Source organism: Magallana gigas, chromosome 3 (assembly GCF_963853765.1).
Source record: "Magallana gigas chromosome 3, xbMagGiga1.1, whole genome shotgun sequence".
Taxonomy (NCBI): Eukaryota; Metazoa; Mollusca; class Bivalvia; order Ostreida; family Ostreidae; genus Magallana; species Magallana gigas.
This window is the reverse complement of record NC_088855.1, coordinates 52,289,998-52,305,704: the sequence shown is the minus strand read 5'-3', so window position 1 is coordinate 52,305,704 and position 15,707 is coordinate 52,289,998. Positions and strand designations below refer to the sequence as shown.

Here is a 15,707-nt window from a genome sequence, read left to right as displayed (position 1 = left end):
TTTAGCAAATAGGACCAATCTGTAAATATTTACGGAAATATAATTATGAATTATTTTTTTTAAAAATGGCTCACTACACCGTGAAATATTTTCTCAAATCAGCAGAAAATTACTTGATTATGATAGATATCATAATGGATAAGAAGTATTTAAGTCTAATAGGATAATTAATGTGCAATTTGGGGTGAAAAATTATATTTTCAAAACTTTAATTCAGTTAACATGACAAAGGCTTTATACGGATTCGAACTCATAATCTGCGGTTCAGAAGACCAATACTTTTTTTTTTATCTTGAAGACCTATAATTTAACCACTGAGCTACGACGATATGCAACCCAATATAACGATATAAACAGTTTAACAAAACATTTAAATCGCCATCTTGTGACGTAGTGTCTTAAAAAGTATAAGTGTAGGTGTAGTGAGGTACCTTATATTACATGTATTTGTTTGATAGTTTGTAAATGTAATCGGCACATCCTTAAACTATACAAAAATGAAAGGGTTAACAGTCATTGAAACATTTATAAAAAAAATCGGGACTTAAGTTTACACGGGTACAATCTGTAATTTATATCAGTATGTCAATGAACAGTAATTATTTAGTTCATGTAAATTAAGCCCAGCTTAACAACCAGAACATCTTTATCTCTCTTGTTAGCACGATATTTAGCCTTCTAATGTATATGATTCAAATAAACTTCAAATGAAAATAGAACACCGGCTTTGTTACAACATATTTTTTTTAAATATGGAAATACATGTATGTGTTGAGACAAGGCGGAGCGTTTTTAAAAATAAACTGGAAGTGCTCAGCATGGTAAGCATACCAACACACACAGAGACAGACTTCAAGTCAGAAAGTCATTGCCGCTCAAAATACATGTTTAAATTTTAGTAAGCAGTTGCATATACGGAATTGTGAAGGAATCTGATATTGTAAGGCAGATAGAGAGTGCATGGATACTGAAACAGAAAGCAAGCGTGAGCTAACGTTTCCGTCAACATCCTGCAGCTGTTAATGATGAGCCAGAACACCATCGTAGTTTAAAAATTTTAGTCTCCTGCTTCGTGACATACCAGTATGTCGATAAGTATTTGCTTTGTTCACTGTTAGTTATGAGGAGACAACGAGTTCACCCTACTGGCTCATTCCCCTTGCAATCCTGTAGATGGTTATCTGTTTCTGTAATGATTGCCCCCCTCTGTGGTCCTCCTCTGTGTACTGTCTCGTATTAGCAAATCCACTTTTTTGATCTTTGATCAATTCAGTTGATAAATTTAGCGTTTCGTGAGAGAAAATTTTCACGACAATCAAATAGCAGATGCAGGCAGCTAGACAATACACGAAGTGCATGCTTAAAATGGCAGGGGGTCTGGGGGCCGCCATGAGCCCCCCAGTGTGTCGAGGGCGAAGCCTGATGGGGGCCCAGGAGGCGAAGGCCCCGGAAGCTCATTCTAACGATTTTTAACACTAAAAATTATCACAGAAATTGAAAGGAATGCTTACTATTTAAGCATATTTTTAGGCAGTTAAAATTGTTTTGGTTATAGTTTAGGCATAAAATAAAACCACAAAATTTATTAAAAGCTTAAAGAAGAAAAAACTTTTGACGTTTTTGACCCACTCAAAGCTTTTATTCTTAAGTTCATTTTCACCTAGTTTATGGTAAAGAATATCTCAATAAAGCTGTGATATTCTATGGGGGAGATTTAAAATGATGTCAAGTAGGACCGGGGTAAGGTAGGGGACGTGTATTGCTTATGCAATACTCTTAGAATGCTTGTTTTACTGAGTTTTCTTACCCCCCCCCCCCCCCCCCCCCCCCATGATGTGCATGCTCAGGCATATAAGCATACATGGTAGCTACGCCACTGAGCACATGTATTAACTATCTGTACGACCTTGCCTCTACAAGGAAATTATAACGAAGTATGCGTAAGAGGACTTCCGGGATAGAGCGAATCTCAAGCTTGTTTATAAATCATACTTTACGTATAGCTCCGGTCATGATCAATAACAGAAGGAAGACGAACAAATTAAAATTGATAACGCCATGCAACGTCTGATTTATGTAAGTTTAAATTGTTTCATGTACCTAAACAAACCCCAAAATTTAGCATCATGTTAATCATATTGTGTCAATTTTCATATGTTATAAGTCTATTAGATTTTTGTTTAACTTAATATTGTATTGCGGGATGTGTCATAACTGGTCGAGCATCTTGTAACTAAACCAATACTCATTAAATTAAATTAATGTTTATAATGTATCTGTAAGGTAAGGCATTTTTAATAAATAACAAAAATGTTAGTTTCAGCCGGCGAGTTATACATTTTAGCGAGATAAGGACTCACAATTCTTTGTTATGAAGTTTTTGTTTACATTTTGAAAAATCCATGTTAATACATAAAATGAATGTGACAAATGCTAGGAACTATGTTTTTTTTGTTTAAAACGAATAAAAATAGATAAAAAAAAAATCAGCTTGAAAAGGTATATTTCACCAATGTAAACATAAACAAGGCACGAGTCTTATTTACATAGAAAAGTTTTGACGTCTTAATCTAGTTCATGACTCTTCTACTGACACTCACATTTCGATTGATCATTAGAAATGCATTTCTAAATAATTGTGAACAATAAAATATAGAAAAATATAATCTGACCCTTATTGTGATTATGCCCTTTAAACCTCCAACAAACCAACACACTTTCAGTTTTCAGAATTTAACTTGACGTGGGGTATACTTATGTATAAGTGTGAAATCTTTATGTTTAAAATCATCGTTAGTTGGAAGCAGACTTTCTGCCCTGACACACATCATACATTTTTTAAGATACATGAAGAGAACCCCACGATATCACAGAAAGATTAACAAGATTTATAATAAAATGTATTGTCAAACAGCTATTGAGTTACTTGTTAATTTTATTCATGTAGTGGCATTCATGTACACAGAATGGTTGAATATCTCACCCTACGCAACAAGTTATAATGGTTTTAACCAGTCCGTCCTTCCGCCAGTCAATTAGTCCATTTTTGTTGGTCAAAACTACTTTCAAACCACAAGACAGAAACTCGTGAAAATCGGATTCCATTGTTTTTTTTTTCTGAAATGGACTTTATTGAACATGTTTGTTAAAGTTGCAGACAAAAGTGTTGGCCTTGACATAGGCGTCGGAACCGGGGGGGGGGGGGGGGGGGGGGGGCTGGCTGGCTACCCCACCCCCTCTTTTTGCAGTTTATTCATAACAATCACCGAAGTTCGTTTTTTTTTTTGCATGTCAAGATTTTTTTAGTTATATATATATATATATATATATATATATATATATATATATATATATATATATATATATATATATATATATATATATATATATATATATATATATATACGCACCCTTTAATGAATTATGTTGTGTATTTAATGTTTACTTTGCCATTAATTTTGTGTAGCATTTTCAAGTCAGTCCGAATAATTAAAATTCACACCATGACACATGAAAACAGCAGTATATGCTTGGAATTCTATTACACTGATTACATTTAGTGTGAATTTAATCTCTTTTTTCGTATGATTACAAATATTATAAACTTCTCACAACTCAAGATCCTGTCACGAACATTAGTTTGCTTAAACCAAGGGTCTGTTTATCTGAATTCGTGTCTAAAGATGAAATCAATTTCAAGAATTTCATGTACTTAACGAAAGTGATCAGATGAAAACTTGCTGTCATTCTTCTTGCATAATAATTTACGATAATCAAATCCTTTCCTTTTAATTTTGCCCCACTTTACGTACACATTCCTCGATATAAAAAAAGAACAAGATAGCCATCGCCTAGTTATAGAGATTTTTTGATATTTTTTAGATTTTTTAAAATCGATCAAATATATTTCCAGTATAAAAATGCCAAATTATATCAGAGCAAATTTAATCCGATTTCATCTTGTTATGATGTCATTAAATTTCTATTTTGAAATAAGATTGCGTAACACCTAAGTGGTTTAGGAAAAGTGTAATGAACGAACATATCCTTATCAATTTCTTTTAGAGAACATCTATTGACCTCAGAGTAAAGTTTCATATGCATCCTGCTTTAGCGCTTCGATTTATGTAGAATTGAACAGGAAAACTAGCATAAGTTTCCTTTAAGCTTCAAACTTTCAAACAACAAACCCATATTATTATTCAGAATAACTACATAGATTTTTCTTCAAGCAAATCAATAGTGAGCGGTTTTTGTTATACACATCAAGAATGACAATATGTTAAGAGCTTATTAAGAAAACACTAATAAGCATATCGGCTGCCTTCACATTAGTCGCTATTACATGTAGAGGTAAGCATTGTGTGAGAACAAATTAGATATGATCTATTGGGAATCGATTGGTCGTTATTGTTATGCATCGATGCCTAGTTACATTCGTGACAAATAGAATTCTCCGTGGACTTTCTTGTTTTTATGTTTGTTGTTATCCTCTGACGTATCAACAGAAGCAGAACATAGATAAATGGTCATTTGACTAATTACTCACACTTTTGATTATCCAAACCACTAGTACTCGTTTTGCCTTTACCTGCTCAAGTAGAAATCTTAGGCTCTTCTAGGTAAAGTATATTAATACTTGAGTATCGTTTTATTTAAAAGGTTCAGACCTTTGTTGACAAAATCAACTAGAATGATTGGACCTTTTTAGTTAATCATTTTAGATATTTATCGTAATGTCCAGTGGATTTTTTAATTGATTTTGTTTTGTAGAAACATTTCCCTTCGGTGATTGCATTTTTGCTGTTAATGTCACTTTAGTTCGAGGAGTCATTCCTATTGAAAGTAAGTGTAATTGAATTTTTAAAAAGTGCTCATTGGACGAATGGGATATGGCGATAGAGATGGAGAAAGTGAATAGTTTACTTTTTAATCTTTGTAGACAAGAAGACATGGAGCATATGGATATAATTTGAATATAATCTGGCATCTATATAGAGAAAATGGTAAGTTTAAATCATGTTTCTGTGATAGTATTTTTGAAGAAAGTATGAAACTAACAAAATAAATATATAGATTACACATTGTTTGAATTGATATGAAAATATTGGTTTAAACACGACTGATAGATATTTCAAAAAGGTACATTGTAAATCACGTATTATGAAAAAAATTCTGGATTCTGTCCCCAGTAAAATGTGAAACGGCAAATACGTGTAAATATATTTAAGTAGGTATGAAATTTAATTTTTATACTGCCAGTTGCTTATTTTTCAATACTGTTTTATTCAAAAGTGACTCAGATATGATTTAACAAATGTTGTCAAATGAATTTTGATACAGAGTTATGGAAACACGGAAATGAAATTTGTGTTGGCATAACAATCATGCTTTCAAATACTACATGTAGAATGTTTCCGTTGATTGACCTTGATCTATGCCAAGCTATGTATGTTCAATGCCAAACTATTTCCGCAAAGTTATCTGAGGATGAGTTAGCTGTACCACAGTAGTCGATTAATTATTGATATAATTTTTTTTTGAAAAATCTAGATTTACAGTTATCAAAAAAAAATTATTGTCACAATCAGGTTTGAATGTACATAATGCAAAGCACAGTCTGACACGAATTTTCGTTTTGGAAATATATTTTACTGGAAACACAGACCCAGGCAAATTCAATCTTTGGCAGCCCGCTTAAATACTGTAACATTATTTTGTGAATTTCTTAAAATCAATAAAACGGTAAATTCAGTCGGAGCATGCAATCTTTAGTCGCTTGTTGTGCGATGGACATAAACATTTGAGCATTTGCAGCTTCTCAAACTACTAAACCATTCCTTACCGAAATTGACGAGAAGCATCTTAGAGGAAGGAGAGATGAGCATAGCTGTTACAATGCATGTTCTTAAAACTTTCGGGACACATATTTTGGTCGAATACTGTACCATTCGATGTACATGTGTTTGCTATTCCAAATATACGTATTAGGTACATAATACACGGTTGAACAACAAGTTTGTTTCTTCATGTGAAACTGTCAATTTAATAACTCAGAGTTATAAGTTCTAGGGTAGGGGTTGGGCCATTTTGTTCGCTTTTAGTAAAATTGCATATCTTGCATACATTTGATATATTCTTCTTTAATCCTTATGAAATTGAGAAAACGATAACAAACTGCATCGTTATAGCGAGCTGTTTAGTCTCCAACAAAATAAAAATTTAAATAAAATGATAAAAGCCATTGCCCTTTGACTAGGGTTTCTGGTGTTAGGGCGAAGGGTATGTATAGATGAATTAAAATTATTTGTGGATGAATTAAAATTGTCTTCTGTACTCCATGGTAGATAAAAGGATAAGATGAACAAGGAATCCAAATGTGTAAAGAAAACGTGCTTGAAGTACCATATTTTTAAAACACGATGCACTTAATATTATTAATAAACAAACAGTCAGTGAAAATGTAGTTCCTCTTCAATATTTTCATTTTCCAGTGTCTTTGTCGGTTTGCATACGTAATATTTTTATTTTCAATCGTTCCATTGCTGAAATTTATATAAATATGCATTTTAGTAATAAGGAATCATTCTTTGAATATTATGAGATAATAATTTCGGTCGGGGCATGATCAAATCTCTTATAAAGCCCTTTGGGCTTAATTGGATTTGATCATGCCCCGACCAAAATTATCACCTCATAATACTCAAAGAATGATTCATTATTCCTTAATTATTTTCTCTCTTTTTTCCTGTGTAACACTTGACTGGTGATCAATCGTTTTTATAAATCATTCGTTGTGTTTACGTTTAAGCACGGCCACGTTCATCTGTGTCTTCGTGAGATGGTTTTAAAGAAGTATGGAGAAGAAGTCTGGCAGGCTGTTCTGTAAGAAACTCATTCATCTGATGAAGTTACACATTATCTGATTAATTAAGTAAAACATTTTTTATCACGCAATAAATAATTGATTGTTAACGTGTCCATGAATATTATCATTTCGACTAATCTCACTTATGAACACGGCTGTATTTATTATGTAATATCATTTTATACCTACTTTATAAAGCTAAATAAAACAATTTACTATAAAGTTTACCATATATTTAGCTTTAACGCATCGCGCCATTAAAACAACATAAAAAATCGAATAAATGTACTCGGTATTTCTTACAGTAAAGAGGCCTCCCTTGACGATGACAACGATTTCATGCTGTTCCATTACTACGACGATAAAAGAACGATTAGCCTGGTTGTCGCCATTTCAAATAACACAGGTGAATTATTCAAGTGAAATTACCAGAATGTAAATGGGGTGAAATGCGACGCGTTTCTGGTTTCTCTATACCCAACCTGAAGAATGAATTAAATTATTCTATTTAGACTCATTTTGACTATTTAGACTATTTATTTCTTTCCTTTGCATAAACAAAATCATTGAAGACAGTATTTGTAACTCTATGTTTCTGATTCGACCTTTTTCGTTTGCTTCTGTCATGTTGTCAGATGTAGTAAATACAAAAAAGTTGTCATGTTGTAGATTATTATTCACTGTCACCTTTCAAATTCAAAATTGAGAACATAACACGTTAATAATATTTTGTCCGCCATCGTTCACTTATAATAAAGTTGGCGAATTTAATATGTAGGATCATTGGGGATGGGGGGAGTGTGTGTTCCCGTTTTGCACACATTTGATAATGGGGTATAAAACAAAAGGTGTGATTAGTGTTGTGATAGCAATTATAGCCTGCTTTCAATCCGTGATTTACCTAGAATTTTAGTCCTTTGTTTATCAGCGCATAAACGATGAAGCAAGAAGATTTTTAGGATTGTTCTAGAAGTGTTTTAGGTTTAATAACTATCAACATTTCTTATCATTTTATGAAAAAAAAAATAAAAGAAATTATTCTTAAATTTCCGCTCATTGATAAGAAAAATAATGGTAGATGATTTAACTTTAACATTTTTGCCTATTAAACATTAAAACCGAATGAATAGACAGAAAAATTGTTGGTCCCAATGCAAATTGAAAGCTGGATGATTATATGATGAAGGGAAAAACTGCAATCGTTTGGGTTACTCCGAAACTCCTTTTACAACTTGGATACAAAATATGTAAAACACATGTTTGTAATTGGTTGTTTGGTGTCAACAGAAAGGATATTATGTAAGGAAACGGATCTTTGTCACATTATATTTCAATCTATGAAGTTGTGACTTCTTATGACATCACCGGTTTAGTATATTGCGGGTCACTTTCTGGCATTTCAAATAATCAGTAGCTAAACTGGCACAAAACATTCCAATGAAAATAATATTTATGGGGGAGGGGGAAGGAACATAAATTGTAAATTAATGACTAGCTCTAATCACTTATGAGTAAACATTAAGGGTAAAGGCACTACACTTCTGGTTAAAATCTTTAAAATCTTCTCTTAAACTTGGAATCTAGCATACATACTAGGTCTAGCAAAGATTAGCCGGATGTATTTATTCGGACACTGGGATAGGGACTACTTTTTGATCATTTATGTTATGCATATATTCTATAAACATCTGAACTTTAAGATATCTAGGGGAAAAAAATGGGTGAGTATAGATGAACAAGAAAGCCTTTACCAAAGTTATAACTCTGGGGTATAACTAAAGTTATGAAAGACCTCAGGGTGATTGAGTCTGTAAATACGACAGGACTTTTGATCATAGAGAATCTACGGCTGTGCCACAGGCACTTGTTTCTGAGAAAAAGAATTACCCTACAGTATAATAGGGTTAATTTTTTTCTCGGAAACAAGTGCCTGTGGGCTGTGCACCTGGTAGGAAGAATGCACTGCAAGATACATTACAACCATGCACCGAGCTTTACATTTTTGGTCAACGAAAGCCTTATAATTTGTTACTATATTTCATGGATTGTAAAATATCCAAAACTCTCATTTTAAACTTATAAATTATCTCTGCATCATAATAGTCAATAATGCACCAGACAACAGGTTTTTTTTCATTTATAAAAGTGTTAGTTCATGGGTCCTTACAATGCTGTATATTCCTTATGTGGACGTCTTTTTTCTTACTATACAGGGTTAGACGTAAGTGGTGTGTTGGAGTCATACGGACACTACTTCTACTTTTACTCAACAAGTTGTGGATACGACCGGATGTTGCGCACTCTTGGGAAAGATTTCCATACATTTGTGCAGAATTTGGATCTTCTACACTCCCTTTTGGCCTTAACCTACAAAGGCATGAGACCTCCTCACTTCCGGTATAAGCAAAACCTACCTTGGTAGATAGATGTGTACAATTGTATGCATTGCATCAAAATGTTCTCTGTCCTTGATTTTTGTAAATATCAAAATCATTAATTTCCTTTTCCTGTTGAAATAATTAGTATGTGTTTCATATAAAGCTTTGTATATTCAGTGATGTAAATCAACGATTCAATACCGTGTTATTGATTTTAGATGTGAAAAGAAAGACGGGAAGTTGTTTGTACACGTGTTTACCGTACGGCCGGGAATGTATCCAGCGGCCATAGGTAAATAAATTGGTCTCTTGAAAAAAAAAACAACTGCATAATCAATAAACATTAGTTTTTGAATGAAAAAAAAAGTGAAGATCAAAATATTATTTTAAATGTTAACTGAAACATACAAATGTTGTTACTATTGAATAAAGTTCTTTTATTAATTTTAACAGGAATGTTAACTGAAGTTGCACTGCAAATTTTCGGAACTCGAATCAGCATGACAGTTGTTACAAGGAAAACGGGGGAGATATTTAAACAAAAATATTGTGAACATGTAATCACTGAAGTTAAGGTTCTTGAGGAACAAAAGATTGCAGCTTTTACTGGAGAGGACCAACTCATGAAAAATCATGTAGAAAGCAAACTTCAGCAACTCGCGCATGCGCGTGAAAATAACGTGGTGGCGGTTCCCGAAATCAGTTTAAATACAGCTTTACCGTTTAGTGTCGTTTTTGACAAAAACATGTTCATTCAAAGTGCAGGCTTGCACTTGAAAACCCTTTGTAATGAAATTCAAGAAGAAGGAGCAAAAATAAATGACATCTTTGAGATTAAAGAACCTGAGATGAAGTTTGAATATGACGCTATCATGAGTTGTAACAGTTCATACATGTATTTTTTCTTGCAACCAAAAGTAAAGACTCTCAATGGATCTCCCCCGAAATCAGACTGTCCTGTTCTACGGGGTTTGTTATTTAATAACAATTTATTTCTAACGAAATATTAAGCAATTATATTATTACAATATGCCGTGTAATTGCGAATTGTTGTAATTGTTCTTTAGTCTGCAAACATTTGAATCAGTAGGTCTAATTCCGAGTTTGTTCTGTTCATGTTAACTTGACAAATCTTTGCATTTAATTAATTGCTTACATCACAATTTTTTAAATTCAAATGAATGTAGGTCACATGGTTCCTTTGGAGGAGAAGGAGGAGATAATGTTTATAGGCACGCCTCATTTTGACAGCCTAGGGGACCTGATCTCCTCCACGACGTACCTCACAAACATTCCTCAAGACAACATGACCATGGAAATCATGTTCATGAACGAACAAAGACGAGCGGATGTTGAGATGAGGTACAAGTCTCTCTCTCTCTCTCTCTCTCTCTCTCTCTCTCTCTCTCTCTCTCTCAGTATGTCTACAGATATGGATATCGATACACACTTACTCCCTGACATGCACTAGTGTATTCCAAACAATTGCACAACCATGTTGACATTGAACGAATTTGAAACAAATTATAGTTATGCTTAACTTATATTTAGACATACAGAAAGAGAGAAAGAATGTGAGAGAGAGAGAGAGAGAGATAAAAATTTAAAAAGTTGAACATAATTAAATTATACCCTTTCGTATTTTAAATAAAAGTAAGAAGTTAGACCAAACCACAGCTGACATGAAGAAATTAGCGGCGGCTCTCGACCAGGAGAAGAAGAAGACAGACATGTTGCTGTATCAGATGCTTCCGGTGAAAGTAGCCAATCAGCTAAGAGAGGGTCGGACGGTGGAAGCAGGTAATACTAGTTGTTTAAAGCTTTTTTCTAGGACAAAATTGCCTTTATTCTGATGTATGAGGGTTGATATTGATGAGAGAATGGACTATTTTAAAGTAGTTTGTATACATAAATATGTCAATAATGTTAATATGTTACTAATCATCAGTCTCCATGTCATCCCATTATAAAACAAAGCAGCTTTTATAAAATATCGGAATCAACATTTTATACGTTTGATAAACGACTTAGCGAAGAACCATTTCAAACTAACAATCAATGCTTTTTTCTAGAGAAACACGGAAATGTGACCATCCTTTTTAGCGATATAGTTACGTTCACAAACATGGCAGCACTGTGCCATCCTATGGACATAGTCAAACTTCTGAATGATTTGTTTCAACGGTTTGATCAGCTCACAACAAAACACGACATTTATAAAGTAAGTTTCGCAAATGGGCCAACAAGTCGTACGATGCAGATGATCTCATTAATGAAATAATTATTTTTCAGTTTTCAACATAAATTAAATATGAATTTTACGTATTTTCTGTTTAGCAAAGCATAAATTGAATTCAAATTAAACATATTAACTGAACTGAAAAGCAAAGATTCTGATATTGCTGCTTTGCCTACACTGGTTTGAAATAAGTTCATTCACTTTGTATGTCATTCATTACTTGTAGGTGGAAACAATTGGTGATGCCTACATGGTTGTATCAGGAGTTCCGGAAGCCAGAGATGACCATGCCATCAGGATGTCAAATATGGGCCTCGATATGATTCAGGATACAAATCACGTGATCAATCCTGTATCACAGAAATGTATTCAAGTAAAATACAAGATTTTGTTATTCAACTAGTTTCTTCAAAAAACTGTATTGAATTGTGCATGTATTAGGAATATTAGGTTAAACATGTGACTAAACTGAGCATCGAGAATAACTAAACTTCAGTCTGAAATTGGTGATGTGTCTCAAATTGTATGTGGTGTCTTATTTCCAAAATATTACGAATTTTGATTTTGATTTGTATTCTTTTTTAAATAGTCAACATTGAAGTAATATTTGCTATGAATTTGTATTATTGTAGAGTTGCTATTAATAATTCAATGTCCAAAATCTTTATTACAAAATTCTAATAATTATGGTATGATCTAATGAATCTAAGCAAAATTACACTTACACATTTTATTAAATAACAATTATTTTAAAAACAAAAAAAACAAACTCTCATAAGGATGTTGAATGCTTTACATTTTATCTGACAAAACTTTTCCTTCTAGAAAGCTACACATACATGTTTAGATTAAGACTTATTTCAGATGTTTGAAATTATCACATATTTACAAGTTTTACATTGGAAGAAATCTTTTAAAAAACCAGCTTTTATAACTTTAAAGAATATGTAAAGTTTATTCTTACCAAAACTTATTCCCAATCAGATCCGAGTGGGCATCCATACTGGGCCGGTGGTGTCGGGTGTGGTGGGCACAAAGATGCCCAGATACTGTCTCTTTGGTGACACCGTAAACACAGCTTCGCGCATGGAAAGTCATGGACTTCCGGGTCGGGTTCATATCAGTGATACTACATACAAGTAAGATAAACACTTCATTTTGTTGGTAAATTCATTTTTCAATAAAATATTGGCGCATATTTTAAAACATGTAAAACGTCTTAAGTGATTATATGTAGCATTGTATAAGAATGTACAAGATTACGTTATATAATTGTAAATAGCATTTAACCTTTTTCACAGTCAAATTCGAAACGTGGGTTATATTCTTGAGAGAAGAGGCGGTGTAGATATAAAGGGGAAAGGAATTATGGACACATACTTTCTGAATGGAGTATCGGACGATTTTAATCCGAGCCGGATAACTAATAATTCGGATATCATCAAGACGTCCACTGAGCCGAAACAGTTAGAGGAGAAGTCCCCGGCTGCGACAGTAGCACCGACTGTTACAGAGCCCAAATCTTCCTCTTTTTGCTCTGTAATGTGACGCACCTGTTAATTTGTAATATGCTGTTATCTTATACATGCAGTTGATTAAGTCAGTGTTTTATGTCAGCAAAACCCCCACCCGACTTGTGTATTGCATGTATGTGGATGAATCTTGGAAAGAAAATGTTGTGTAGATAAATTATGACAGAAGTTAAGTATAGTAGAATAAATTGACCTAAATTCACAGGTACTGATGAGTGTGCAGAGCATGTAAATTTTAAATCGTTACATACATTTTCGAATTTCGATTTTTGAACGGCAAGATTACATGTACAATATAAGATCATTTCCATCCAAAAGTTATTATCAGAGCCATAACTGTCTTATATTGCATATCTGTATGAATTGTTATCATAACATCATGCAAAATGTTCAATGAATTGAATTTAACATATTCTATTGATTAAATCATAAGGATTAGACACAAGTTCTAAATAACTTAGGTAGTCTTCTCCTTATAATGAAATTTTTTAAATATTGCCAGTAATAACGTTATATATGAAAAAACAGTCTGCTACATATATAATAACATTTTTAAATTTAGACATTTTTTGAGAAGCAACCACATTAACTAAAAAAAATTTAAAAAGCAACCCCCCAAAATAAAATTTAAAAATCATTATACATCGAGTGCATTATACTGTGTTGAAATTAAGAAAATAAACTTAATACATCAAAACAAAATACTTTATTTTCTTACATGTACCAGAAAGTTAGGATCCATTTTCAAATATATTCTATAAATCTTCAAAATTAGCATTTGTTAATATATATAATAATCTCCTTAAATACATGTAAAGTTTACAGCAGAACAAGGTTTCCAGCCTTCCGTCTTTCATTCATACAAATTTTCATTGGTTTTATTCTTCCTCTTTGTTGTTTAAATTAATAAATTAAAAAAAAAAACCAGAACCGTTTTGTTACTTTGTTTATCATTTGGTATCAATTTCCCCATGAACCCTGTTTTTTTAAGCTAAATAAAAATGTTATTTGTAAAAGTTATTCATTCTTTTGCTTGGATTTTAAATACCTTGAAGATTTTACACTTTTGATAATTATAACGGTATTTACCAAAATTATAATTATTCATGAAAGGTAAACGCTACACACCATCCCCTTACACAGAGAAAAGGAATGTCGTTGTTTTAAAAATAATTACATGTATAACTGTCACCTACTTACCGATTTTAAATCCCTCCATTATCTTATACCTTTTATATCTGCTGCCTTAACTGTTAAATTTTTAACAAAATAAAATAAAAACGCTTTGAAGATTGTTAAATAAAATTTGGTGAGAAATATTCACAAATTGTAATTTTTTACCACAAACTGATAGCTGATTTTTAAGGTCAGGCCAAAATATTGGACCAGGCAAATTAAAGAGGATGTCCTTTATAAAAACTTAATTCAAATCCAATCACATCTTCGCTAGCCAAGGGTTTTTGGTCCTCTTTGTTCCCCATAAACCCTTGGCGGATTTTATTACGAAAACTCGGTGATGTGGTGGCGCTATCTAGCGAGCAACTTGAGTTGCGCCCCTTGCATATTTACATTTTAATCGGATTAAACAATGGGTTATATACACATCATGGCATTATACTGTACAACTTGAAAACATGTTGACTACCGAATAACGGAACATAATTAACGATGTTATTAAATACGAATTAAGTTATAACCTAGGGAAAGTACGAGATGTTTTATTCAGTGTTTTGTAAGGACCTGTACCCACAGGAGTCGGCAATCTTATCAATAAATAATAACTAGAGTCAAAATAAGTAAAAACCCAGCCATGAGCTTCGCTCACAAAGTGAGCGAAGCGAACAGCGATGCAACGGGATTTTTCACAAATCTGCTGTCGCGCCGATATTTGCTTTGACCTGGCGATTAAATCAATAACAATAAAGAGAACTAGCGTCAAACAACTTAATTCTGTCCTAAACTTCGGATAATTCAACCCCTAAAGCTCTACATCGGCGAATTGTTCAGATTTCTGTCAACATTCGATCTACCGAGAAGCCATGTAGTGACGTCACTAATTTCACATTCACCCCGAGACTGCGTGGATTATAAACATTAGAAGGACATCCGGAAAAGTTTTTTCCGTAATTGAAGAAAACGATGGACACGAGGGCTGAAGCTGCAGCGAGGGCTTTAGAGGGTCATAGTTTTGTCATAACAGGGCAATGTGGAACGGGAAAAACATATCTTTTGAGGTAAAGTATATTGATAAGGAATATTATCGTATATAAATACAATATAATGAAAAACCAACAAACAGTCTACTGACATTTCCCCGCGAAATTTCTTTGTATTTTGGATGATAATATGATGGGCATCTAAATTGTAATATTTGAAACAATTATTGATATTATTTTAATGTGAATTATTTCATTTTAAAATTGAAAAGGAATTTAGACTTTTTCAGACAATCATGTAAGACATATATATACATCATCACTTCAACCAAGAAAATAAGGCAATGAAATAAAAGTTTTCATTTCTTGAATTTTTATGAAGACAGCACTACAGATGCCCTTTACATTGAGTAAGCAATATAGAAAATATGTTGGAAGTCTCAAAAATATTTTGAAACATGTTTCGTTTGTTTACTAATTATTTTTCAGGTCACAATCAAGTGAATGACATGAAAATGATTACTAAGTACATTT

General features: G+C 32.8%; 1 protein-coding gene across 1 annotated transcript; it reads left to right on the top strand.

The window, feature by feature from the left end:
• The first annotated feature begins 1,963 nt into the window (after window positions 1-1,963).
• LOC105329901 (soluble guanylate cyclase gcy-35) lies at window positions 1,964-13,932 on the top strand. Its single transcript, XM_011431387.4, has 14 exons — window positions 1,964-2,076; window positions 4,774-4,845; window positions 4,943-5,006; window positions 6,812-6,885; window positions 7,174-7,274; window positions 9,082-9,265; window positions 9,465-9,538; window positions 9,700-10,215; window positions 10,434-10,608; window positions 10,901-11,046; window positions 11,319-11,467; window positions 11,712-11,858; window positions 12,470-12,624; window positions 12,787-13,932. Exons 3-14 carry the CDS (start codon window positions 5,004-5,006, stop codon window positions 13,031-13,033), a joined length of 1,971 nt encoding a protein of 656 aa, XP_011429689.2. The 5' UTR covers window positions 1,964-2,076; window positions 4,774-4,845; window positions 4,943-5,003; the 3' UTR covers window positions 13,034-13,932.
• Window positions 13,933-15,707: the final 1,775 nt, after the last annotated feature.